Raw genomic sequence first — 27,657 nt, forward strand, 5'->3', positions numbered from 1 at the left:
ACTGCCAAAGGAGTGTTGACATCTCCAGTATTATGGAGCTGGAGGAAATCAAGCTGCTCATGTCTGTTAGAGTTTCTCTTATAAATTGAGGTGCATTCTGGTTGGGTGCATAAATATTAATAATTGAAATCTCATCATATTATTACCCTTAACAAATATGAAGTGACCATTCTTATCCTTCCTTACTTTTGTTGGTTTAAAGCCTGTTGTGTCTGCAAATAGAATTGCAACACCTGCTTTTTTCTGATTACCATTTGCCTGAAATAGGGATGACCATCCTTTCACCCTGAGTCTATACTTATCTTTTAAGGTAAGATGTGATTCTTGTATGCAGCAAGTATCTGGCCTGAGTTTTTGTATCCAGTCAGCCAACCTGTGCCTCTTTAGAGGACAGTGTAAGCCGCTCACATTGATGGAGAATAAGTCTGGTAAAATTTTGGGTATCGAGTTTTTCAAAAGTCCAGTGGACATTTTTAATCCTTTCACCACTGTGGAAGATAAGAGTTTGATAAAAAGTTTCTGAGTAAGTTTACTTTTGTGGTAGAGGATTGGGCTGGTCATTGTGGAGGATAGGTCTGAGAATATCCTGAAAAGCTGGTTTGGTTATGGCAAATTTCTTCAACATATGAATGTCATTAAAGTATTTAATTTCTCCATCATAAATGAAACTCAGTCTAGCTGGATACAGGATCTGGGGTTGAACGTTATTTTGTTTTAGGAGATTAAAAGTCGATGACCACCATTCTGGCTTGAAAAGTTTCAGCAGAGAGATCTGCAGTCATTCTAGTATTCTTCCCTTTGTAGGTAATGGATTTCTTAGGTCTGGCTGCTTTGAGAATTTTCTCCTTCATATTAACTTTAGTGAAGTTAATTATGATATGCCTGGGGGGATGTCTTATTCGGGTTAAGTCGCGCTGGGGTTCTGAAACTGTCTGCTATCTGAATTTCAGAATCTCTTGACATGTCTGGAAAATTCTCTTTCATAATTTCATGGAGAAGAGCCTCTGTGCTTTGTGAAGCCACTTCATCGCTTTCAGGGATTCCAATGAGGTGGATATTCGCCTTCTTCGAATTATCCCAGACCTCTCTGAGAGAATGATCTGTTTTTGCTCTCCATTTCTCTTCCTCTTTGAGAATTTGGGAGTGTTCAAAAGCTTTGTCTTCTGGGCGGTGCCTGTGGCTCAGTCAGTAAGGCGCCGGCCCCATATACCGAGGGTGGCGGGTTCAAACCTGGCCCCGGCCAAACTGCAACCAAAAAATAGCTGGGCATTGTGGCAGGCACCTGTAGTCCCAGCTCCTTGGGAGGCTGAGGCAAGAGAATCGCTTAAGCCCAGGAGTTGGAGGTTGCTGTGAGCTGTGTGAGGCCACGGCACTCTACCGAGGGCCATAAAGTGAGACTCTGTCTCTACGAAAAAAAAAAAAAAAAGCTTTGTCTTCAATGTCATAAATCCTTTCTTCTGCCTGCTCCACTCTGTTACTGAGGGATTCTACTGTATTTTTCAGATCTTTGAGGGCTGCAAATTCTTGCTTCAGTATGTCAAGATCTTTGGTGGCTTTGTCTTTAAATTCGTTGAATTCTTGAGACAACTTTTGAATTTCTCCTCAAATTTCTAATTCCAACTTTTGAAATGCTCCTCGAATTTCCAATTCCAAATTTTCCTCCATTCTGTTAATCTTGTTTCCAATCCAAATTCTGAATTCGGTTTCTGACATCTCAGCCAGCTGTTTATGAATGGGATCTTCAGTTACATCTGCCATATCTTTCCTTGGGGGCAGGAGGGTTTGCTCTATTCTGGTTATTGAGTGTTTTTGCTGATTCTGCCCCGTGATTATTTTACACCGTTTGACTTTTCCCCTGGAGCTTTGTTGAGGACCCATACAGTGCTATGGTCTGAGAAACTGGGGACATGTTTGGTGTGGTGGGGCTATGTGGCTCTGTCTTGTTTTCAGCTGGTCTCTGTCTGACCCTAGTGAAACAGTTACTCTGGGTTGAAGTCTCAGCTGTGGAGAAATACCAGCAATTAAGTCACCCTGCCCCCCCAACAGGTAACAATTGGAAAAGGAAAATAAAACCTTCCTACAACCACACACCCAGGGCACCACTTGGATAGTCCTCAGGCAATTGGCTCAGTTCAAAAGGTCCAAATCAATTGTCTCAGTCAGCACCTGTCTCAGGTGGGGGAGTTTAAAAGGTCTCTGGCAACTAGATTGCAGGGTTCTGCTGACAACTCAAATATGACTTGCTCCGGTGCTCCAAGAAGTCAGGAGGACCCACCCAGCAAATAGATTATTCTGGGAAGGTTGATGCCTCCTTCCCCACCTTGCACCTCTGTCACACCCAGTCACTGATAGCCCCATAGGGCTATTACCCAGTTGCCTTTAGTGAACAGATACTCCAGGGGGTTTGCACCTGCCTGAATCACAAGGAAATCTATATCCGCTCCGCTCTGCCTCCATCCAGCAGGGGGAGGTGAGGCCTGACAACCTTGGGCGCTTGATGGAGGTTGGGGGGTGTTCACTCAGTTCCAGCCCTGGCCCTGATTGATGTTACTGACTGAACAGAACAACTTTGCGGGAATTTGTTTTTGTCCCTGCTAAATTCCCCTGCAGAAGGGATGTTTTGAGTTCCTCAGGCCCTGTCTGTGCTGCTGTACAGTCTCAGCTGTTTGTATGCACAGCACAGTTACCTGTCAGATCCAGCCTCTACCTGCTCTCCTTTGTTTAAGCTGATGGTCCCCTGGGGGCCGGGTGTGTCTTAGGTTCAGTAAAGCGGTCTTCTGGGTCAGCCCCGCCCTGGGAATCTCCCAGCTGTGCGCGTGCATTTTCTAGTCCCCGCGCACCACCTAGGCCGATACCACCTCAGGCAAACCCTTTACTCACAGGGCCTGTGTTTCTGTCCCAGATCTGTTCCGTGGTGGTTGCCACCTGAGAAGATGCCTGGCCTCCTCTGCTTGGCCAGAGAGACGGGGGTGTGACTTCGGAATATCCGGGGGCGAGCCCTATTGTCGTCAAAAACGGCTGCTGCTCTGCATCCCGGGGTACCACTGCTCCGGCCTGGTTCATTCTCAGCTGACCGTCCTCTCCTCATTCCCGTGCCACAGAATCAGCACTCACCAGCTACAGTCCAGGCCCTGTCCACACCCCTCAAAAAATTACCAAAAAATCTGGACTCCTGGGGGACAGGCCTCCAGAACTCAGAGTGAGAGTGGAGGGGTGTGGTGGGAGCTCAGAATCACAGGTAGAGAACATATACAGTTTTATACAGTTTCATGCCTGGCAGGAGAGCGCCATGGCACTCTAGTAGCGGAGGTAGGTCCAGTTTTTAGAGGGTCTCTCCCATGGAGTATAGTGGGACGACCTTTGAACTCTGCTCGTTTGTTTGTGGGGCACTCTGAGCTGTTCTCATAGGGGAGGGGATTCCCGTCCGCTTGGTGATGGACTTTGTATCTTTTGTTTGTATCCTTGGGGTTGCAGCTGCCTCAGCAGGGTTGATGTGAGTTCTTCAACCTTCAACCAAGTAACCTTATTCTTCCACCAGGTTACTTGCTAAATTTGTCCTTTAACTCTCCTTCTGGACAGAAGCCTCTGTGGAAAGCTGGCTTCAGTCAGCCATCTTGTCTCCGCCCCCTATTTTTAATTTAATTTTATTTTTTTGGTTGGAGTTGTCACTGTTGTTTGACAGGCCCGGACTGGATTGGAACCCGCCAGCTCTGGTGTATGTTGCTGGTGCCCTAGCCACTGAGCTACAGGCGCCGAGCTTGAAGTGATTTCTAAGGACAAGTTCATTAAGGAGAGGAAGGGTGGGTTGCTCCAAGCAAAGTGCAGGGGTCCTCAAACTACGGCCCATGGGCCACATGCAGCAGTGTGATTGTATTTGTTCCCGTTTTGTTTTTTTACTTCAAAATAAGGTATGTGCAGTATGCATAGGAATTTGTTCATAGTTTTTTTTTTAAACTATAGTCCGGCCCTCCAGTGGTCTGAGGGATAGTGAACTGGCCCGTTTAAAAAGGTTGAGGACCCCTGTTGAAACAACCCTATGACACTCTGGAAAAGTGCTAGGACTTCTAAGTGCAAAGTAAGAACAGCAAGATGTGACTGGCCCTAATGCAGGACTTAGATTTTATCTTCTAGGTCAGAAGACCAGTAGGAAAGATGATTTTGGATGGCACAATGACAAAGATGTATAATATTTTAAAAATATTATAAAATACTTGTATTTTATATATAAAATATACTTATATAACATTATAAAAGGACATAGAAAAATCACACTTGTGATTTCACAAATGTTATGAGGTAGAAGCTAATTAAAGAATTCTTTTTTGATTATCCCCAAAATTCTTTTTTTTTTTTTTTTTTTTATGTGGTCTATCCATGTAACGGAATATTATTCAATCTTAAAACATACTGCACCATGGATAAGCCTTTTTTTTTTTTTTTTTTTTTAATTTTTTTATTAAATCATAAGTGTATACAATGATATGATTATGGGGCATCATACACTCACTTCATAAACCATTTGACACATTTTTATCCCAGTGGTTAACATAGCCTTTCCGGCGTTATCTCAGTTACTGTGCCAAAACATTTATATTCTACATTTACCAAGTTTCGCAAATACCCCTGTAATATGCACCACAGGTGTGATCCCACCGATTCCCCTCCCTCTACCCACCCCCCCCTTTCCCACTTCCCCCTATTGTTAAGTTGTAGCTGGGTTATAGCTTTCATGTGAGAGTCCCAAATTAGTTTCATAGTAGGGCTGTGTACATTGGATATTTTTTCTTCCATTCTTGGGATACTTTACTAAGAAGAATATGTTCCAGCTCCATCCATGTAAACATGAAAGAGGTAAAGTCTCCATCTTTCTTTAAGGCTGCATAGTATTCCATGGTATACATATACCACAATTTATTAATCCATTCGTGGATCGATGGACACTTGGGCTTTTTCCATGACTTAGCAATTATGAATTGGGCTGCAATAAACATTCTGGTACAAATATCTTTGTTATGTTGTGATTTTTGGTCTTCTGGGTATATGCCCAGCAGAGGAATTACAGGATTGAATGGCAGATCTATTTTTAGATCTCTGAGTGTTCTCCATATATCCCTCCAAAAGGAATGTATTAATTTGCATTCCCACCAGCAGTGCAGAAGTGTTCCCTTTTCTCCGCATCCACGCCAACATCTCTGGTCTTGAGATTTTGTGATATAGGCTAGTCTCATTGGAGTTAGATGATATCTCAAAGTAGTTTTGATTTGCATTTCTCTGATGATTAAAGATGATGAGCATTTTTTCATATGTCTGAAGGCCGTGCGCCTGTCTTCTTCAGAGAAGTTTCTCTTCAAATCCCTTGCCCAGCCTGCGATGGGATCCCTTGTTTTTTTCTTGCTGATGCGTTTGCGTTCTCTGTGGATTCTGGTTATTAAACCTTTGTCAGAGTTATACCCTGCAAATATCTTCTCCCATTCTGAGGGCTGTCTGCTTGCTCTGCTTACTGTGTTCTTAGCTGTGCAGAAGCTTTTTAGTTTGATCAAGTCCCAGTAGTGTATTTTTGAAGCTGCTTCAATTGCCCGGGGGGTTCTCCTCATGAAATACTCACCCAGACCAATTTCTTCAAGGGTTTTCCCTGCATTCTCCTCTAGTATTTTTATAGTTTCATGTCTTAAGTTTAAATCTTTAATCCAATGAGAGTCTATCTTAGTTAATGGTGAAAGGTGTGGGTCCAATTTCAGTCTTCTGCAGGTTGCCAGCCAGTTCACCCAGCACCATTTGTTAAATAGGGAATCTTTTCCCCACTGAATGTTTTTAATTGGCTTGTCAAAAATCAAATAGCGGTAAGTAGCTGGATTCATCTCTTGGTTCTCTATTCTATTCCAGATATCTACTTCTCTGTTTTTGTGCCAATACCATGCTGTTTTGATCACTATCGATTTGTAGTAAAGTCTGAGGTCTGGTAGTGTGATTCCTCCTGTTTTGTTTTTATTTCTGAGTAATGTCTTGGCTATTCGAGGTTTTTTCTGATTCCATATAAAACGAAGTAATGTTTTTTCAAGATCTTTAAAATATGACAGTGGAGCTTTAATAGGGAGTGCGTTGAAAGTATATATTGCTTTGGGTAGTATGGACATTTTGATAATGTTGATTCTTCCTAGCCATGAGCATGGTATGTTTTTCCATTTGTTAACATTTTCAGCTATTTCTTTTCTTAGAGTTTCATAGTTCTCTTTATAGAGATCTTTCACGTCTTTTGTTAGGTAAATTCCCAAATATTTCATCTTCTTTGGCACTACTGTGAATGGGATAGAGTCCTTAACTGCTTTTTCAATTTGACTGTTGTTGGTGTATATAAAGGCTACCGATTTATGAATGTTGATTTTGTAACCTGAGACGCTGCTGTATTCCTTGATCACTTCTAGGAGTTTTGTAGTAGAGTCCCTAGTGTTTTCCAGATACACAATCATATCATCTGCGAAGAGCGAGAGTTTGATCTCTTCTGACCCTATATGGATACCCTTGATCGCCTTTTCTTCCCTAATTGCGGTGGCTAAAACTTCCATTACAATGTTGAAAAGCAATGGAGACAATGGGCAGCCTTGTCTGGTTCCTGATCTGAGTGGAAATGATTCCAATTTAACTCCATTCAATATGATATTGGCTGTGGGTTTGCTGTAGATAGCCTCTATCAGTTTAAGAAAAGTCCCTTCTAGACCAATTTTCTTGAGTGTTCTGATCATGAAGGGATGCTGGATATTATCAAAAGCTTTTTCTGCATCAATTGAGAGAATCATATGGTCTTTGTTTTTTAATTTGTTTATGTGCTGAATTACATTTATAGATTTACGTATATTGAACCAGCCTTGAGACCCTGGGATAAAACCAACTTGGTCATGATGTATAATTTGTTTGATGTGTTGCTGGATTCTGTTTGTTAGGATCTTGTTGAATATTTTTGCATCTATATTCATTAGTGATATTGGTCTATAATTTTCTTTTCTTGTTGGGTCTTCTCCTGGTTTGGGGATCAGGGTGATATTTGCTTCATAGAACGTGTTGGGTAGTCTTCCTTCTTTTTCTACATTTTGGAACAGGTTGAGTAATATAGGTACTAATTCCTCTTTAAAGGTTTGGTAGAATTCTGACGTGAAACCATCTGGTCCCGGGCTTTTCTTTTTAGGGAGGTTTTGTATAGTTGATGCTATTTCTGAACTTGATATGGGTCTGTTCAACATTTCCACTTGATTCTGGTTAAGTCTTGGAAGGTGGCGTGCTTCCAAGTATCGGTCTATTTCCTTCAGATTTTCATATTTCTGAGAATAAAGTTTCTTGTAATATTCATTAAGGATTTTTTGGATTTCTGATGAGTCTGTGGTTATTTTGTCTTTGTTGTTTCTGATTGATGATATTAGAGATTTTACTCTTTTTTTCCTGATTAGGTTGGCCAGAGGTTTATCTATTTTATTGACCTTTTCAAAAAACCAGCTTTTTGATTTATTGATCTGTTGTATTATTCTTTTGTTTTCAATTTCATTTAATTCTGCTCTAATTTTGGTTATTTCTTTTCTTCTACTGGGTTTGGGGTTGGAATGTTCTTCCTTTTCCAGTTGCGTGAGATGTCCCATTAAGTTGTTAACTTCCTCTCTTTCCGTTCTCTTGAGGAAGGCTTGCAGTGCTATAAATTTCCCTCTTAGAACTGCCTTTGCAGTGTCCCAGAGGTTCTGATAGCTTGTGTCTTCATTGTCATTTTGTTCCAAAAAATTGGTGATTTCTTTCTTAATCTCATCTCTGACCCAGCTATCATTCAGCATAAGGTTATTTAACTTCCATGTTTTTGTATGGGTATGCAGATTCCTGTTGTTACTCAATTCAAGTTTTATTCCATGATGGTCCGAGAAGATGCACGGAATAATTTCTATTCCTTTAAATTTACTGAGGTTAGACTTGTGACCTAAAATGTGATCAATTTTGGAGTAAGTTCCGTGGGCTGATGAGAAGTATGTGTATTCAGTTTTGTTGGGATGAAATGTTCTGTAGATGTCTGCTAAATCTAAATATTGGATGGTTAGGTTTAAATCTAAGATTTCTTTGCTCAGCTTCTTTCTGGAGGATCGATCCAACACTGCCAAGGGAGTGTTGAAATCTCCAACGATTATGGAGCTGGAGGAAATCAAGTTACTCATGTCTGTTAGAGTTTCTCTTATAAATTGAGGTGCATTCTGGTTGGGTGCATAGATATTAATAATTGAGATCTCGTCATATTGAGTATTACCCTTAACAAATATGAAGTGACCATTCTTGTCCTTCCTTACTTTTGATGGTTTAAAGCCTACTGTATCTGCAAATAAAATTGCAACACCTGCTTTTTTCTGATTACCATTTGCCTGAAATATGGATGACCATCCTTTCACCCTGAGTCTGTATTTGTCTTTTAAGTTGAGATGTGACTCTTGTATGCAACAAATATCTGGCTTAAGTTTTTGTATCCAGTCAGCTAACCTATGCCTCTTTAGAGGACAGTTTAAGCCATTCACATTGATGGAGAGTATTGATAAGTCTGGTGGAATTTTGGGTATTGAGTTTTTCAAAGGTCCAGTGGACATTTTTAATCCTTTCGCCAGTGTGGAAGTTGGAGTTTGATCCGAAGTTTCTGAGTGAGTTTACTTTTGTGGTATAGGATTGGGTTGGTCATTGTGGAGGATAGGTCTGAGAACATCCTGAAGAGCTGGTTTACTTATGGCAAATTTTTTCAACATATGAATGTCATTGAAGTATTTAATTTCTCCATCATAGATGAAACTCAGTTTAGCTGGATACAAGATCCTGGGTTGAAAGTTTTTTTGCTTTAGGAGATTAAAAGTTGATGACCAGCCTCTTCTTGCTTGAAAAGTTTCAGCAGAGAGATCTGCAGTTATTCTAATATTCTTACCTTTGTACGTTATAGTTTTCTTTCGCCGGGCTGCTTTGAGAATCTTCTCTTTCATGTTAAGTTTAGTGAAGCTAATTATGATATGTCTGGGAGATCGCTTTTTGGGGTTGAATCGTGCTGGGGTTCTGAAGCTGTCTGCTATCTGAATTTCAGATTCTCTAGGCATGTCTGGAAAATTTTCTTTCATAATTTCATGTAGAAGGGCCTCTGTGCCCTTGGCTGCCACGTCATCAGCCTCCGAAATTCCTATAACCCTTATGTTATGTTTTTTCGAATTATCTGAGAGCTCTCTGAGTGAGTGATCCGTTTTTGCTCTCCATTTCTCTTCCTCTTTGAGAGATTGGGAGCGTTCGAAGACTTTATCTTCAATGTCAGAAATCCTTTCTTCTGCTTGCTCCATTCTGTTACTGAGGGATTCTACTGTATTTTTCATATCTTTGAGGGCTGTAAGTTCTTGTTTCAGTGTGTCTAAGTCTTTGGTGGTTTTGTCTTTAAATTCGTTAAATTCTTGAGACAGTTTTTGAATTTCTCCACGAATTCCTAATTCCATTTTATTAATCTTGTCTGCAAACCAAATTCTGAATTCGACTTCTGACATCTCAGCCAGTTGTTTATGAATGGGATCTTCAATCACATCTGCCGTATCTTTTCTTGGGGGGGTTGATCTATTCTGGTTATTCATGTTACCAGAGTTTTTCCGCTGATTCCGCCCCATGGTTTACTCCCTTTGGTTTTTCCCCTGGGGTTTTATCGAGGGCCCGTACAGTGTTGTGGCCTGAGAAACTGGGGCCCTGTCTGGTGTGGTGGAGCAAAGTGGTTCTGTCTTGTTTTCAGCTGGTTTCTGTTCTATCCTATTGCAACTTCTACTCTGGCTTGAAGTCTCAGCTGTGTGGAAAAATCAGCAATTAAGTCACCCCGCCTGCCCACCTCTGGCCCCAGTTGGAAAAGGAGAATCAAACCTTCCTACAATCGCACACCCAGGGCACCACCTGAAAAGTCCTCAGTCTATTAGCCCAGTTCAAAAGGTCCGAATCAACTGTCTCAATCGGCACTTGTCTCAGGTGGAAGGGTTCAAGAGGTCTCTGGGAACTGGATCACAGGGGCCTGGTGACTCCTCTGAGACAGCTCACTCCAGTGCAGCGTGGAGTCAGGAGGAGCCACCCCGCAAACAGAGCAGTCTGGGAAGGTTGACGTCTCCTTCCCCACTTTGCCCCTCCGTCGGACCCAGTCACTGGTATCTCTGCAGATGGCTAACCCAGTTGCCTGCAGTGAACAGACACTCCAGGGGTTTGCACCTGCCTGAATCGCGAGGAAGTCTGCCAGGCCCCCGCAGACTGCCGCTATCTAGCAGGAGGAGATGGGGCCTGACATCTTTGAGTGTTTGATGCAGGTGATGGGAAGGAGGTGTTCACTCAGGCTTAGCCCCGTCCCTGATGGATGCTGCTAACAGAACAGAACAGAACAGACAACTTTGTGAGGTTCTGTCTCTGTTCCTGTCGTCGCCTACAGGAGACGGGCTGTTTTGAGTTCAAACGTCTTTGCTGCTGGAGAATTGCGTCTGAACACCTCTCTGGGTCGGCCCCGCCCTGGAGGCTTCTGGGTTTGTGAGTCGTGACACAGGTGGCCTCCTCTGGTTGCCCAGGGAGACAGGGGGTGTGGCCTCAGAATATCCAGAAGTGAGCGTTCTGCCGTTAAAGAAAAAACGGCTGTTGATCTACCTCCAGGGAACTGCTGCTCTGGTGTGGGCACTCAGGCGACCCTTTTCTCCTCTGTCCCGCGCCCCAGAGTCAGCACTGAGCGGCCGCAGTTTGTGCTGGGTCCACACCCCTTAAGAGATCCCCCAAGAATCAGAACTCTTGGGGGATGGGCGCCCAGACCCGGATTGGGAGTGGGGCGGGGGGAAGCTAGAGTTTCATTCAGTTTCACGCAATACTACGGTCCGGGGAGGGCTCCTGCACTGCACCGCAGGGAAGTGCCGCCAAGGCTTGATTTCCCCTCAGCGGAGTGCCCTCTCCTCGCTCACGTATCCCAGAGTCAGCGCTGACCTGACGCAGCTCCGGCACTGTGCACTCCCCTCGAGAAATCACCCAAGGAGCCGAACTCCGGAGGGATAGGCCCTCAGACCCCGAGTGAGAGTAGGGGCTCTCAGCTCTCAGCGGGGAGGCCAGAGTCTGATTCAGTCTTGTGCCCGGGGAGGGCTCCTGCACTGCACTGCAGGGAAGTGCCGCCAAGGCTTGATTTCCCCTCAGCGGAGTGCCCTCTCCTCGCTCACGTATCCCAGAGTCAGCGCTGACCTGACGCAGCTCAGGCACTGTGCACTCCCCTCGAGAAATCACCCAAGGAGCCGAACTCCTGGGGGATAGGCCCTCAGACCCCGAGTGAGAGTAGGGGTTCTCAGCTCTCAGCGGGGAGGCCAGAGTCTGATTCAGTCTTGGGCCCCGTATGCCCGGGGAGGGTTGGTGCACTGCACCGCAGGGAAGTGCCGCGAGGCGTGACTCCCCCTCAGCCCGGTGCCCTCTCCTCACTCGGCGCGCCTCAGAGTCAATGCTGACCAGACGCAACTCGGGGACTGTCCACTCCCCTTGAGAAATCACCCAAGGATCCGAAGTCCTGGGGGACAGGCCTCCAGACCTCAGTGGGCGGGAGGGGAGCGCCGGGGATTCAGGGTTGCCGGCAAAGGATTCCCAAAGTTTTATTCAGCCCTATGTCCGGCAGGAGAACGCCACGGCACCCCAGTAGGGGAGGTAGGTCCAGTTTTTAGAAGGTCTCTCCCGTGGAGTGTAGTGGGAGGGGCTTTAATTTCTGCCCACTTGTTCAATTGTGGGGCTACAGAGCCGGTCTCATGGGGGAGGGGGACTCCCGTCTGCTTGGTGGTGGATTTTGTACCTTTTGTTTGCGTCCTTGTGATCACAACTTGCCTCAGCGGTGTTGATGTGCGTTCTTCAGCCTTCTCTCTTGGTGAGGCTCAAGTCCACCAGGATACTTACTAAATTCCTGTCCCTTAACTCTCCTTCTGGACGGGAGCCTTTGTTGAAAGCTGGCTTCAGTCCGCCATCTTGTCTCCGATCCCCAAAATTCTTGAAAAAAAATTTTTTTTTAAAAAAGGAGTCTTTAAAGATTATGAAGGTATTTGAATAAAACACCTTTTTCCCTCATGGGGAAATCTTAAGGAGTTTTAAGCAAAAGAGAACATGAGCATAGGTTTTGGAAAGCTCCAGCTGTTGTAAATGATGAATTAAAATGGTGAGATGCGATGATAGGAAAACCAGTTAAAAGATTGTTAAAAAGGTCCAGGCTGTGAGGTATGGGCAGAACCTGAACTAGGTACAAAGGAATGAGGAGAGAAGTTTTGTAAACTAAAATAAAATCTTAAGGCGCCTCCACAGCAACTAACTGACTGGACCGGCTCTTGGCCAAAGGGATCCCTAAAACTGAGTTGCTGGACATGAGAAAGGAGATCAACAGGCCTTATCATGCCCCCTTCCCATTCCTAGAGATGTCCTCTGCGAGTAATTACTAGGCTTAAAGCCATGTAAGACCTACCTGCAAGTCCTCAATATACATAACAAACCACTTGGGCATATGTCCTGTAGTTTTGTCTCTGATAAACAGACCCTCATCTTAACTCAAGCATTCCTTTTCACTTTTTAGGTCTTTTAGAGCCTAATTCTTTCAGCCAAATGACAGCTAAAGAATCTTTAAACCTACCTATAATCTGTAAGCTCCTGCTTTCAGATGTCCTACCTTTTCTGGCCAAACCAATATATATATATTTGCTTTCCATGCATCGACTTATGACTTCATCTGTAATTCCTGAAATGTATAAAACCAAACTATAACCCCACCACCTCAAGTCCACTTGCTCAAGGTTTCTTGGGTGTGGCTCTAGGTCATGGTCCTCAAATTTGGCTCAGAATTCATTTTCCAGATACCTTGATGCAGAAAAAAGTTTTTCATCATTAAAAAAAAAAAATAGCTCAGAATAAACCTCTTTAAATTATCTTCCAGAGTGAGGAGGAGCAAGATGGGAGCCAAGTAACAGCTTCCTTGCAACTGGGCACGGTGAGACTGGGAAGAGAAGAGTTCAGGCATCTCTGGCTGGTGGGATCTGCCTAGAAACAGCCCTCTGGGGACACGAGGATTCAGTGAGAGACTTCTGGACCCCATGAGAAGGACAAAAGCAGTGGATAGTGTTTGGCAGTGGACTGCACAGAGCCATTGTCAGAGAACTGACCTGCAAGCTCCGCCCTCAGGGTTGCAGAGCAAGGATTGGGCATGAGACCTTGGGAAAGTAATCTAGTGACTGAGATGCCTTATAGCCTTGGCCCTCAGGAGCATAGAGTGAGACTGGTTTCGGCACACTGGGATTCATTGAAACCCTAGTCCAGAGGCATGGTAACTTGGAGAGCAAGAGGAAGTGAAAGGAAAATTAGGGCAAGGAAACAGATAAAAGTAAACACTCATGAGGAAGAATTAGCAGAAAAATCCTGGCAACATGAAAAACCAGTCCAGAGCAACCTCCCCTCCCCCAAGGGACCATGAGGTAGCTACTGCAGAGGAGTCCACCTATAAAGAAATGTTAGAAATGACAGAAAGGAAATTTAGGATGTAGATGATGAAAATGATGAAGGAAATGATGGAAATAATGAAGGAAACTGCTGATAAAGTGGAAAATAACCAAAAGGAAATCCAAAAACAGAATCAAATAAGAGATGAACGATATGAAGAATGTAGAAAGGATATAGCAGAGCTGAGGGAACTGAAGCAGTCCATTAGGGATCATAAAAATGCAATAGAAAGTATTAACAACAGATTCCAGGGGTCCTCAAACTACGGCCCACGGGCCACATGAGGTGGTGTGATTGTATCTGTTCCCGTTTTATTTTTTTACTTCAAAATAAGATATGTGCAGTGTGCATAGGAATTTATTCATAGTTTTTTTTAAAACTATAGTCCAGCCCTCCAACGGGCTGGGACAGTGAACAGGGACAGTGAACTGGCCCCCTGTTTAAAAAGTTTGAAGACCCCTGGATTAGACCATTCAGAAGAAAGAATCTCAGAGGTAGAGGACAAAGCTCTTGAGATAACTCAGATAATTAAAGAGGCAGAAAGAAGAGAAAGAAAGCAGAACATTCACTGACAGTATTATGGGAGTTTGTGAAGCGTTCAAACATACGAGTTATAGGTATCCCAGAAGGGGAAGAAGAATGCCCCAGAGGAATGGAAGCCATACTAGAGAATATTATAAATGAAAATTTCCCAAATATCACCAAGGATTCTGACACACTCCTTTCAGAGGGATACTGAACCCCAGGTTGCCTCAACTCTAACAGAGCTTCTCCAAGACTTAGTGATGAATCTGTCCAAAGTCAAGACAAAAGAAAAGATTCTTCAAGCTGCCAGAAGTAAGCGCCAATTGACATACAGGGGCAAATCCATCATGGTGACTGCAGACTTCTCTAATGAAACTTTTCAAGCCAGAAGTCAATGGTAGCCCAGAATTCTATATCCTGCTAAGCTAAGTGAAGGGGCACAGTCCACTGCACCACGGAACGGTTACTCAGTCTCATATGTGCTTCTTGAGATACGAGGCCCTGAGAAGAGAAAATTCCATTCTTGGCTAGATAAGCCAGACTCAGGGGTTAACTCCTCCCTACTTGCTAAAACAGCACAGACTTAGGGGTTAATTCCTCCTTGTTTGTTGAAATGGCCTTGCTAATTACAGCAAGGCAGTTATGCCTTGAGAAAAGAATCCAAGAGGGCCTGCCAAGTTGCAGCTGGAGATTTAACACCTGCCTAGGGCAATGGACTATTGCATTTTGTTCCCTAACTTCAAGTTACACAAAAAGTTTCATTTGAGAAACAGGCAAACAGAACAGACAGCCTAGCGTCCTTGAGGTTTATCTTTAAGTTAAATGCTCCAGAATTAGAAATGATGTGTATGTGCTTTGTAACATTTATGCTGAGGAGGAATTTGTATGCAGTTTTTGATTATTCCATTTGTTCTTTTCTTTTGGTTAATTTTATCTGATGAGTTTGGATATATAAGAAAGTGAATAAAGATGGGCTGTGCTGAAGGACTAAGCGAGCCTCAGTCTTCCCTTTGCAAATCATTCATTTTGCCTGCAGTGTTTACCTCTGCCTCAATGACTAGGGTAAGTGGACAGCAATAGCTAAGCTTTAAAATTGACAGAGAAATTAAATCATTTACTGATATACAAACATTGAGGATATTTGCCACAAGACCAGCTCTACAGGAAGGAAATACTTCAACCTGGTCTACACACTGACCATCACAATGGATCAAGAGCAAACTAAGAACTCAGAAATTAAAGGACAGAACCTAACTTCCACAATGATGCAAAAGATAAAACTAAGCAATGGACTCTCAAAAAATAAGATGAATAGAACACTACCACACTTTTCAATTATCTCAATAAATGTTAATGGCTTGAATTTCCCACTGAGGAGGCATAGTTTGGCTGACACACCTAGCCTCAAAAGACAAATTAAAACTCAGTTAAGGGTTGGAAGACAATTTTTCAGGCAAATGGAATTCAGAAGAAAAGAAGAGTTGCAATCTTATTTTCAGATACATGTGGATTTAAAGCAACTAAAGTCAAAAAAGACAAAGATGGGCTTGGCGCCTGAGGTTCAAGCAGCTAAGGCACCAGCCACATACACCTGAGCTGGCAGGTTCCAATCCAGCCCAACCTGCCACACAACAATGACAGCTGCAATCAGAAAATAGCTGGGCGTTGTGGCAGGCACCTGTAGTCCCAGCTACTTGGGAGGCAGAGGCAGGAGAATCACTTGAGCCCAGGAGTTGGAGGTTGCTGTGAGCTGTGATGTCACAGCACTCTACCCAGGGTGATAGCTTGAGGCTCTGTCTCAAAAAAAAAAAAAAAAAAAGACAAAGATGGTCACTTTATATTGGTCAAGGGAAAAATACAACAAGAAGACATTTCAATTCTAAATATTTATGCACCCAACTTAAATGCTCCCAGATTATTGAAACAGACCTTAATTAGTCTAGAGCAATATGATATCCTATAACACCATAATAACAGGGGAATTTAACACTCCTCTTACAGAGCTGGACAGATCCTCTAACCAGAAATTAAAGATATAAGGGACTTAAATGAGACCCTAGAACACCTGTGCTTGATAGATGCATATAGAACACTCCATCCCAAAGCTAAAGAATATACATTCTTCTTATCGCCCCATGGAACATTCTCCAAAATTGATCATATCCTAGTACACAAAACAAACCTCGACAGAATCAAAAGAATTGAAATTTTGCCTTGAATCTTCTCAGACCACAAGGCACTAAAGGTGGAACTCAACTTTAGCAAAAATGTTCAACTCCACACAAAGGCATGGAAATTAAACAACCTTCTGTTGAATGACAGATGGGTGCAGAAAGAAATAAAACAGGAAATCATTAACTTCCTTGAGCATAACACCAATGAAGACACAAGCTACCAAAACCTGTGGAATACTGCAAAAGAAGTTTTGAGAGGAAAATTTATTGCTTTAGATGCCTACATTCAAAAAACAGAAAGACAGCATGTCAATAAATTCACTAGCCATCTTATAGAATTGGAAAAAGAACAATTTAAGCCTAAACCCAGTAGAAGAAAAGAAATCTCCAAAATTAAATCAGAGATCAATGAAATTAAAAACAAATCATTCAGAAAATTAATGAAATAAGGAGTTGGTTTTTTGAAAAAAATAAATAAAATAGATAAACCTTTGGCCAGACTAACTAGAAATAGAAAAGTAATATCTCTAGTAACCTCAATCAGAAATGATAAAGGGGAAATAACAACTGATGCCACAGAGATACGAGAGATTATCTCTGAATACTACCAGAAACTCTATGCCCAGAAATTTGACAATGTGAAGAAAATGGATCAATATTTGGAATCACTCCCTCTCCCTAGACTTAGCCAGGAAGAAAGAGCTCCTGAACAGACCAATTTCAAGCATGGAGACTAAAGACACAATAAAAAAATCTTCCTACAAAAAAATGCCCTGGTCCAGATGGCTTCACACCATAATTCTATCAAACCTTCAAGGAAGAGTTTATTCCCATACTGTAGAAATTCAAAAAAATTGAGGAGGAAGGAATCTTCCCTAACACGTTCTATGAAGCAAACATTACCCAGATACCGAAACCAGGAAAAGACCCAACTAAAAAGGAGAATTTCAGACCAATTTCACTAATGAATATAGATGCAAAAATTCTCAACAAAATCCTAGCCAATAGATTACAGCTCATCATCAAAAAAGTCATACATAATGTGGGCAGCACCTGTGGCTCAGTGAGTAGGGCGCCGGCCCCATATGCTGAGGGTGGTGTGTTCAAACTCAGCCCCAGCCAAACTGCAACAAAAAAATAGCCAGGCATTGTGGCGGGCGCCTGTAGTCCCAGCTGCTTGGGAGGCTGAGGCAAGAGAATCGCGTAAGCCCAAGAGTTAGAGGTTGCTGTGAGCTGTGTGACGCCACGGCACTCTACCCGAGGGCGGTACAGTGAGACTCTGTCTCTACAAAAAAAAAAAAAAAAAGAAAGAAAAAAAAAGTCATACATAATGTTAAACCACAAGTCCATAAACGTTATACACTGTATTAACAGAAGCAAAAACAAAGACCATATGATCCTCTCAATAGATGCAGAAAAAAACATTTGGTAAAATCCAGCATACTTTTCTAACTAGAAGACTGAAGAGTATAGGCATAGGTGGCACATTTCTTAAACTGATCGAAGCTATCTGTGACAAATCCACAGCTAATATTTTACTGAATGGAGTAAAACTGAAAGCTTTTCCTCTTAGAATGGGAACCAGACAAGGCTGTCCTCTGTCACCATTAGTATTCAACATAGTGCTGGAAGTTCTAGCCAATACAATTAGGCAAGACAAGGAAATAAAGGGCATCCAAATGGGAGCAGAGGAGGTCAAACTCTCCCTCTTTGCTGACGATATGATCTTTTTTTTTTTTTTTTTTGTGCTTTGTCTTCTCTCTCACCTTTATCTTTGTAGTTCACCCTTTTGAGACCAAAACAATCATCTACCATGCTCCAGTCCACATTAACAGAGGATTTCTGATTCTGCCCAGTGCGCAGTGTACCACCTTGCATATTCACATGAAATAAACATAATATACAAAATATTGCTGCTGTCAAAAAGTGTACATTTCCCTCTTCCCCTTACAAAAAAAAAATCTGTGGAAAAGTATTAAATTCCCTTAACCTTCATAAACATACAACGCTGTTCACACCTTTCAGTATGTAACAGTCCATTTGAAACACAGTTCTTAAATCACTGCAAATGGGTTATGTCATTGCATTTTCTGTCCAATGTTGCCATCTAGAGTAGAAATGTGAAATCAAGAGTATTTTTGAGTTACTAAAGCCTTTTACAACTAAACCACAAAGGCTGCTTAATGATGAAACAGCCACTTATCCATAAGGTTTTTCCAAAAACTAGATGGAATGGAAGAGTTACAGGGAGGTGTCCACAGTGCTAAGGTGACAATATGGCTGCTAACAGATAATGGCTATTTGAATGTAAGTACTTTTTCACTGCTGGTAATTTCCATACTGTTCCTGGTCATATACATAAGGCCTCTGCTGGGGTGGCTGTGGTAGTCCAGGCTGCGTTGGTCTGTATCCCCCTTACTGCTGACCTTGTCCCTGTGGGTAGTTAGGATACTGAGGACCTGGACCACCCTGTGAAGGACCATAGCCCTGTTGCTGTCCCAGGTAACTCTGCTGCCCTGGGGTGGATATCCCTGCTGGGGAGTTGGTCCTTGGTAAGCATCTTGCTGTTGGCCATATTGTGAATTTCCATCAGGTAATTGCTGGTTCATGCCTTCTGGAGGACCTTGTCCACCATGACTGTATTGGTCCCCATAATAGTCTTCCTGGCCTGAGTATTGTTGTGGAGGGCCCTGTTGAGGTGGTCTATAGGGAGGAAACTGTCTCTGACCCATCATATGATTGCTCTGGTTAATTTGACCCATCATTCCCATAGGTGGCTGCTGTCCTTGGTAATGTTGCCCACCTCCCTGTGGCATATTGTATTGCTGAGACGGAGGTTGCTGATGCATCATTGGACCCTGGTTTGGTTGCGTATTCATATTTGGTCTGGGGCCATAGTTTCCCATTGGTTGCCCCGACTCATTGTTATCTGATTCTGTACTGGCATGCTCTGTGATGATGGCACGGAATGGTTATAACCTCCCATGGATACATGGCTACTCGAAGGCATATTCATGGAATTGTTTGTCATATTGAGTTGATTGGGTCCCCGGTCCCTGCATAGGCAGATGGTTAGGCCCAGGCATCTGGCCGTTCATCTGGTTCTGCATATGTGGTGCAGGAGGACCCCCACCTACCATTCCATCTAAAGGCATGTTGTGAGAGCGTGGAGATGGGGGAGGGCCACTCTGATTTATCCCTCCAGGACCCATAGGCATATTCTGTGTGGATGGTGCTGGTAAAAGAGACTGCATATTTTGATTAGAATCTGCTATTGTTGCAAGGTATACCAAGTTTGTATGCAACATCTGCTGATACTTTTATTCTGATAGTCCATTATACACTGAGTAAGATGGTTGTTTTCATCCAGCATCTTCTGAATCGCCGGAGTGATCTCCCCCTTGCCTCGCTGCCTCAGGGCTGCGAATGCCACAGACATGTTGCCACATCACCACTATGGGCAAGTCCCGAGCACTCCCAGTGAACCACAAACTGAAGGAAAGACACCAGTCTCTCGGGCTGCTGACGATATGATCTTATACCTCGAGAACCCCAAAGACTCAACCACAAGACTCCTGGAAGTCATCAAAAAATACAGTAATGTCTCAGGATATAAAATTAATGACTACAAGTCAGTAGCCTTTGTATACGACAATAACAGTCAAGATGAGAGGCTAACTAAGGACACAACTTCCTTCATCACAGCTTCAACGAAAATGAAATACCTAGGAATATACCTAACAAAAGAGATAAAGGACCTCTATAAGAAAATTATGAAATCCTAAGAAAGGAAATAGCAGAAGATACTAACAAATGGAAGAACACATGCTCATGGCTGGGGAGAATCAACATTATTAAAACGTCTATACTTCCCAAAGCAATCTACAGATTCAATGCCATCCCTATTAAAATACCAACATCGTACTTTCAAGACTTGGAAAAAATGATTCTGCGTTTTGTATGGAACCAGAAAAAACTCCATATAGCTAAGGCAGTTCTTAGTAATAAAAACAAAGCCAGGGCGGTGCCTGTGGCTCAAAGGAGTAGGGCACCGGCCCCATATGCCAGAGGTGGTGTGTTCAAACCCAGCCCCGGCCAAAAACTACAAAAAAAAAAAAAAAAAAGCTGGGAGCATCAGCATACCAGATGTTAGGCTGTTTTACAAAGCCATGGTGGTCAAGACAGCATGATACTGGCACAAAAATAGAGACATAGACATTTGCAATGGAATAGAAAGCAAGGAAATGAAACTAACATCTTACAGCCACCTAATCTGTGGTAAACCAAACAAGAACATACCTTGGGAGAAAGAGTGTTGCTGGGAGAACTGGATATCCACATGCAAAAAATTGAAACTGGACCCACACCTTTCTCCACTCATAAAAATTGATTCAAGATGGATAAAGGACTTAAATTTAAGGCATGAAACAATAAAAATCCTCAAAGAAAGCATAGAAAAAACACTTGAAGATATTGGCCTGGGGAAAGACTTCATGAAGAAGACTGCCATGGCAATTGCAACAACAAAAATAAACAAATGGGACTTAATTAAACTGAAATGCTTCTGTACAGCTAAGGAGACAACAACCAAAACAAATAGACAACCTACACAATGGGAATTTGCATATTTTGAATCAGACAAAAGCTTGATAACTAGGATCTATAGAGAACTCAAATTAATCCACATGAAAAAAGCCTACAATCCCATATATCAATGGGCAAGAGACATGACTAGAACCTTCTCTAAAGAAGACAAATGAATGGCTAACAAACATACAAAAAAATGCTCATCATCCCTAATTATTAAAGAAATGCAAATCAAAACCACCCTGAGATACCATCTAACCCCAGCGAGAATGGCCCACATCACAAAACCTCAAAACTGCAGATGTTGGCATGGAGAGAAGGGAACACTTTTACACTGAAAATGTAATTTTCAGTGGGACTGCAAATTAATATAACCTTTTTGGAAGGAAATATGGAGAATCCTCGAAGAACCCAAGCTAGACCTCCCATTTAATCCTGCAATCCCATTACTGGGCATCTACCCAGAAGGAACAAAATCCTTTTATCATAAGGACACTTGCACTAGACTGTTCATTGCAGCTCAATTTACAATCGCCAAAATATGGAAACACCCTAAATGCCCACCAACCCAGGAATGGATTAACAAGCCGTGGTATATGTACACCATGGAATGCTATTCAGCCATTAAAAAAATGGAGACTTTACATCCTTTGTATTAACCTGGATGGAAGTGGAACACATTATTCTTAGTAAAGCAGCACGAGAATGGAGAAGCATGAATCCTATGTACTCAATTTTGATATGAGGGCAATTAACGACAATTAATGACACAATGGCGGTGGGGGAAGGGAAGAGCAGAGAGAGAAAGAAGGAGGGTGGGGTGGAAGAAAGGAAGAGCAAAGAGAGGGAAGGAGGGAGGGGGTGGGGGAAAGGAAGAGAAGAGAGAGGGAAGGAGACAGGGGTGGGGTGGGGGGGGTGGGAGTCTTGGTGTGTGCCACACCTTTTGGGGGCAAGACACAACTCTAAGAAGTACTTTACCTAACAAATGCAATCAGTGTAACCTGGTTTCTTGTACCCCCCCCTCAAAAAAATTATTTTCCAGAGCATGGCTTCTTTTCCATGGACAGTTTTAAGATATTTAGGATACTGGAAATAAGGGATGTGGGGAGTTACTAATTGTGAGGAAGGGAAAGCAGAAGAGTCTTACATGATTTCAGAGTTGTGGCTTTGAAGACTGTGAGTGGACAGAATGAAAAGAAGGAGATTTTTGTTATTGTCCATGAGTAGGTCAGGGAAGAGAAAATAGGCATGAAACTATTAATTTTGGGTGTGTTACCCATGATGGACACTATAATGATGTGGGAGATAAAAATAATGAAAGTTGGGCTGGGGCGAGGTGGCTCATGCCTGTAATGCTAGCACTCTGGGAGGCTGAGGTGGGAAGATTGCCTGAGCTCTGGAGTTTGAGACCAGCCTGAGGCAGAGTGAGACCTCGTCTCTAAAACTAGCCAGGTGCTGTAGTGGGTGCCTATAGTCCCTGAGGCAAGTGAATTACTTAAGCCCAAGAGTTTGAGGTTGCTGTGAGCTGTGACACCATAGCATTCTATTGAGGGCGACAAAGTGAGACTCTGTCTCAAAAAAAAAAAAAAAAAAGTTTCAGTTCAAGGAGGTGAGAACTAAGAGATACCTGAAAGTAAAGACAATTGTAATTTCACAGGATAGACTATACTTAACAGGATAGAAGAATAAATGTTAGGATTAATCACTACCTTTTGTTGTTCTGAATAAAGGAAAGATCTTGCTTGATCTTTGGGTTATACATTTACCATGCAGGACTTGTTAAAAAAAAGTTATGACTGCTTGTATGTGCCTCCTTTTAAGATTAAGTTACTGAAACAAAATAAATGTGATTTATAAAGCTTATAAATATGAATAAATATTCTCAGCACAGATTACAAGGTCCAAAATATAATTAAAGAGATAAATTCATTTTAAGATTAGAACAAGACATTTTCTTTTCCAGTGTGCAAGATGGTACAGGATTTGTAACCAATCTGTATTCATTATTCTTTCTTTAGAAAAGCTACAGGAGCTTATTAGACACTGTAACTTGCCTAAATCATTGAAGTCCTCCAGCAATTCTTTCACAATACAGTACTGAGCTGTTGCACCCTCTATGTTCCTAGTACTTTATTATAGCATACAGTACAGCACATGCATATTTTAATTTTGCAATTTCACTACTGTCAAATAAAATGTATAAGAGGCCATTGTTTTTGTCTGAGCTCCTGTACCAGGGACAACAGCCCAAACCAAAATGGAGTTACTCATGCTCAAGTTGCCCAGCATCAAGTTGAAACTAAGTTGTCTGTCTGACCTTCCAAGAAATCAGAAGAGAGAGAAAATAGTCAAATCTCAAAACAAGCCACTTCAGGGGGAATGATAAGGAAGTCTCATCTGCTTTAGCCTTTTCAAGGAAAGCAACCTCAAGGAAAGCAACTTTGAAACAACCTATCTGCTCGTTCTGGTTTCAGCTTTCTTCAGCCTTTAGCTCATGGAAATAGTCATTCTATTTTATAGCATGAGGTATTGCCTGATTCTAGAATTGCAAATTAAAGCCAATTTAAGATCTTTAAACTAAATGTGCTGTAATTTTGCCTTTAACATCCAGTTCTCCCACACTAGATGTAAAGTCCTTGAGACAAAGCTGGCCTTCTCACTCTATGGTTGGGGCTTAAACAGCACTGAATGCATCAACCAAGGAAACACAGGGAAATAAGAAGGGCACTATTTATTTAATACTACGGTTCAAACACTTTCCTTGCATTATCTCATTCGATTTTACAACACTTTTTTTTTTTTGAGACAGCTCCTCAAGCTGTCCCCCTGGGTAGAGTGCATCACAGCTCACAGCAACCTCCAACTCCTGGGCTTAAGCGATTCTCCTGCCTCCGCCTCCCAAGTAGCTGGGTCTACAGGAGCCCGGATATTTTTTAGTTGTAGTTGTCACTGTTGTTTGGCAGGCCCCTGTTGGAGTCAAACCCACCAGCTCAGGTGTATGTGGTTGGCGCCCTAGCTGCTTGAGCCACAGGCGCCGAGCCAATCTTACAACACTCTTTAAAGGTGAGGAGGCTGACCTGGGCCTCCAGATTAGCAGACACACTGAAGCCACTCACTTTCGGAGCTGCCCCTTCTCATAAATAAGAAAAGTCAGAGACCTCAGGGTGGGAGCCCTGAAGACACAGCAATCTTCTCCTGGGTGGGGTCCGCAAAGACTGAGCGGAGTTCAGAGCCAGACCTCCCCGTGTGTCGTGTGACCTCGCTCACCTTCATCACAACAGCAGCCACAGCAGCTTCAACACCTGGCCAAACAGCCTCTGCACACGGTAGGTGCGGGCTCAAAGGCCAAAGGGCTGACTGCAGAACTGGGGCCGCTCCAACTGCCTCTTCTCGGTTCCTGAATGGCCCCAGTGCCCAGCCACAGCGGAGGGTCCTCCGGAGCCAACACGCTGAAGCCGCAGGTTAGTCTAACAGTCCGCACAGTTTCATTTATCAATTTGAAAATAAAGTAACCCCTCCCCGAAACCGAGTCACCTTCCCGTCGTCTTCAGTGTCAGGACTGAAGGACTCCCGAGCCCCGTCGCGCGGTCTGGGCCGACCCAAACTTGCTCTCTGAGGCGGGCGGAGGTAGCGAACACACACAGAAGCGGCCGGCCCTGCGCACAGGTACCCGGCGGACCGTGACCACTGCCGGGTCCCGGCCCGAAGCGTACGTGGACTTACCAGCTCGCCGGGTGCCGGGATTCCGCCTCCCCGCGGGAAGCGCAGGGCCCCGAGCGCACGCAAGTGCGCGGCGCAGCCCCTCAGCATGGCTCCAGCTCGCTCGGCCGCGAGCGCACAGGCGGCGGGAGACACACACACGCACCAAACCGTGCTCTCCCCACTGTTAAACCAGGAGGCGGGTGAAGGGCGGAGCCTGGTGGGGGATCCCCTGAGGGCGGGGCCGTCAGGCTAACTTGGTGCCTCAGCCTTTTGGCCCCGGAGGACTCTGCTGTGGCTGCTGAACACTGGGGCCACTCAGGAGCCGGGAAAGCGCAGCTGGAGCAGCCCCAGTTTCTGCCGTGGGCCCCTCGGCCCTTGAGCCCGCACGCTGAAACCATCTATATTAAAATAATGCAGAACCGGGCAGCGCCTGTGGCTCAAAGGGATAGGGTACCAGTCCCATATGTTGGAGGTGGTGAGTTCAAACCCAGCCCTGGCCAAAACCCACCACTAAAAAATAAGTAAATAAATAAAAATAATAATGCAGAACCACAGGGAATAAACAGTAATCAAGGTCTGATTTTTATAAAGTACAGATACAGCCGTTAACCGGCCGTTGCTTCCTAACTTCCTTGATGCTTTGACTGTTACTTGCTTACTGGCACTATCCTCCCTAACAGCAAGATTGGAGACTTCTCCCCACGCCTGTCACTGCTGTAAAGCCTAAGACTAGGGATTCTGGAGATACCATTTCTGTGCTAAATCCCAAGCACTAGGGTTACATTGTTAACATTGCTGTTGTAAATCGTTAGTGGGTCTTTAAGGTGTTTTCAGACTTTGCATTTTGGAGACCTGCTACACCAACCAGACCCTGGGGGTGTGTGGGAACCAATCCAACAGACCTGAAACGTCCTGTTCTGGAAACCTCCTGGCTGGGAAGATAATTTCTGCATCCCAGTCCTATGAGTATTTTTTTGAGACAGAGTCTTACTTTCTTGCCTGTGGTCGAATTTTGTGGCATCATAGCTCACAGCTACCTCAAACTCTTGGGCTCAAGTGATTATCTTGCTTAAGCCTCCCAAGTAGCTGGGACTACAGGCGCCCACCACAACACCTGGCTATTTTATTTTTTTTGAGATGAGGTCTAACTCTTGCTTAGGCTGGTCTCGAACTGGTAAGCTCAAGTGATCTACCCGACTGGCCTCCCAGAGTGCTGAAATTATAGGCATGAGCCACCGTGCTTGGCTCCCCAAATCGAACTTTTAAATATTATGTTGGCCAGCACAGTGGCTCATGCCTGTAATTTTAGCATTCTGGGAGGCTAAGGTGGAAGGATCCCTTGAGCTAAGGTGTCTGAGATCAGCTTGAGCAAGACAGAGACCCTGTCTCCACTAAAAATTGGAAAATGAGTTGAGTATCTGTGGGGAGTGCCTGTAGTCCCAGCTATTGGGAAGCTTGTTGTAATTATTTGCCACCTATAAGAAAGACTGGGACCCCACTTCAGGTTAAATCAGATGGTGATTTATTACACCTGCCGCAGGGGACCGCCACCCAAAAGGCCAACGGCCCAAAGAGAAAAGCAGGTTGCCTTTTATACCTTTTTTATTGCCATGCAAGCAAGCGAAAACAAAAGCAGAACGTGGCAGTTAGTTAGCCCAGGGGTGGGGTTACAGAATTGGCTCAGGGGGGCTTGGCACCAGTTATAGCGAGTCAGGGGGTTGTATTGTTGTGCTCAGATCTTGAAATCCCCCACAAAGACCACCAAGGAGCTGAGTCCGATGCAAAAGCAAAACAGCCCTTTTATTGCAAGTTCGAGCTTGGGCTCCCAGGGTCTCTACTACAAAAGATCCAAGCCAGGAGCCCCAAGCTCTGGAGCAGGGGGTTCTTATGGTCCCGCAGGGCAGGTGGGCGTGCACAGCTTAAAACAAAGGGGGCGCTTCTGGATTGGTCAGGTGGGGGGGAGTGTCCCTGATTGGTGGGCAGTTGTCTCAAGATTTCGGGGAATTGCCTGGGCTTGCCTGGAAAGTTAAACTTACTGAGTGAAATGGTGTGGGGGAGCGAAACTTAACTCCTAAGATGGCGCTGGTCTGGTTCTTTCATTCCCCCCTCTTCTTGTAAATTCAAGGACCCAATCATGGGTCTGGTACCGTGTGTGTCATCTCTAGCTTTCTGTCTGAAAGGGGCTGATATTGGCCTCTTAAGACCAGCAGTTGTACGGCTCTTACACAGTCCTGTACAAAAGGGATGAGCCTATTGATAATGCAAGGGCCCACAGTCAGGAGTAGGAGTAATAACACCAGGGGACCATCCAGGGCTAATATCAGAGTCGTTAGCCAAGAGAGATTTATACCAGCTCTGGTTATTTTCTCTTTCTAATTTATACTTGTGCAAGCTCTCCCACACAAGGGCCATTGATTCTTTCATTATTCCTGAGTGATGAGTGTAAAAATAGCATTTTTTACTTAGAGCAGTGCACAACCCTCTTTTTTCTTTTTTCTCTAAAGTTCAAAGTTTAATTAAGGCAAATTCCTCGAGGACTTTCCTCAGGCTTCAGCCGTGCGTTGACCAGCCAGCTCCCAGTATGTGACTGGAGCAGGGCATGTTGGATGTCAGGATAATGGTGTAAAGTTCTTTCTACCTTGGTTTCAGGGGGACCAGGTTCTGATTCTAGACTTAGACTTGGTCCTCTTGATCTTCCAGAGAGACAAGAGGTACAGACACAAAAGACTGGAAGTCCTCAAAGGGTGTTGCTCTATACGACTGGATTCCTGGGGGTACCGCTGGTCCTTGGCACACATTGAACTGGCTGCTGGTGACACACTGTAGACTGACAGTTTTGGCCAGGGCTGGCAGGTGGGAGATGTAGAAGTACTGGCCCAGCAACTTCATGGAATACTCCTGTCACTCCTAGAATCTGGGAGACTGCTACTCGTCCGTCTGGCATCTTTATTTATCCTCTCTCTGTTTCCTGGCTCCTTTCCGCTGCTAACTATTCCTTTTCCTCCCAGGAGTAGATAGGGGTGAGCTCCGGAACCTATGGGATGAGGGGAGCCACTCGCGACACCTGGTAGGGCTGGGATGCAACCCTTTTTGCCTCAGTACTAACCCTAGTGTTCTCTTTAGCGATGGTGGAAGCATTCCTTTCATGGCCACAACAGTGCATAACCGCCAC

At 43.8% G+C, this 27,657-nt stretch overlaps 1 protein-coding gene and 1 pseudogene across 1 annotated transcript in view; both read right to left on the minus strand.

The window, feature by feature from the left end:
* THEM4 (thioesterase superfamily member 4) overlaps positions 1-27,657 on the minus strand; it is a 79,816-nt gene that overhangs the window by 48,342 nt on the left and 3,817 nt on the right. Inside the window, exon 2 of the mRNA XM_053590580.1 lies at positions 24,507-24,666. Coding sequence (XP_053446555.1) covers positions 24,507-24,666 — 160 coding nt within the window. The remainder of the gene's footprint in view (positions 1-24,506; positions 24,667-27,657) is intronic.
* LOC128586041 (protein SSXT-like) lies at positions 18,474-19,707 on the minus strand (annotated as a pseudogene).

The sequence above is a fragment of the Nycticebus coucang genome, chromosome 5, assembly GCF_027406575.1.
Source record: "Nycticebus coucang isolate mNycCou1 chromosome 5, mNycCou1.pri, whole genome shotgun sequence".
Lineage (NCBI taxonomy): Eukaryota > Metazoa > Chordata > Mammalia > Primates > Lorisidae > Nycticebus > Nycticebus coucang.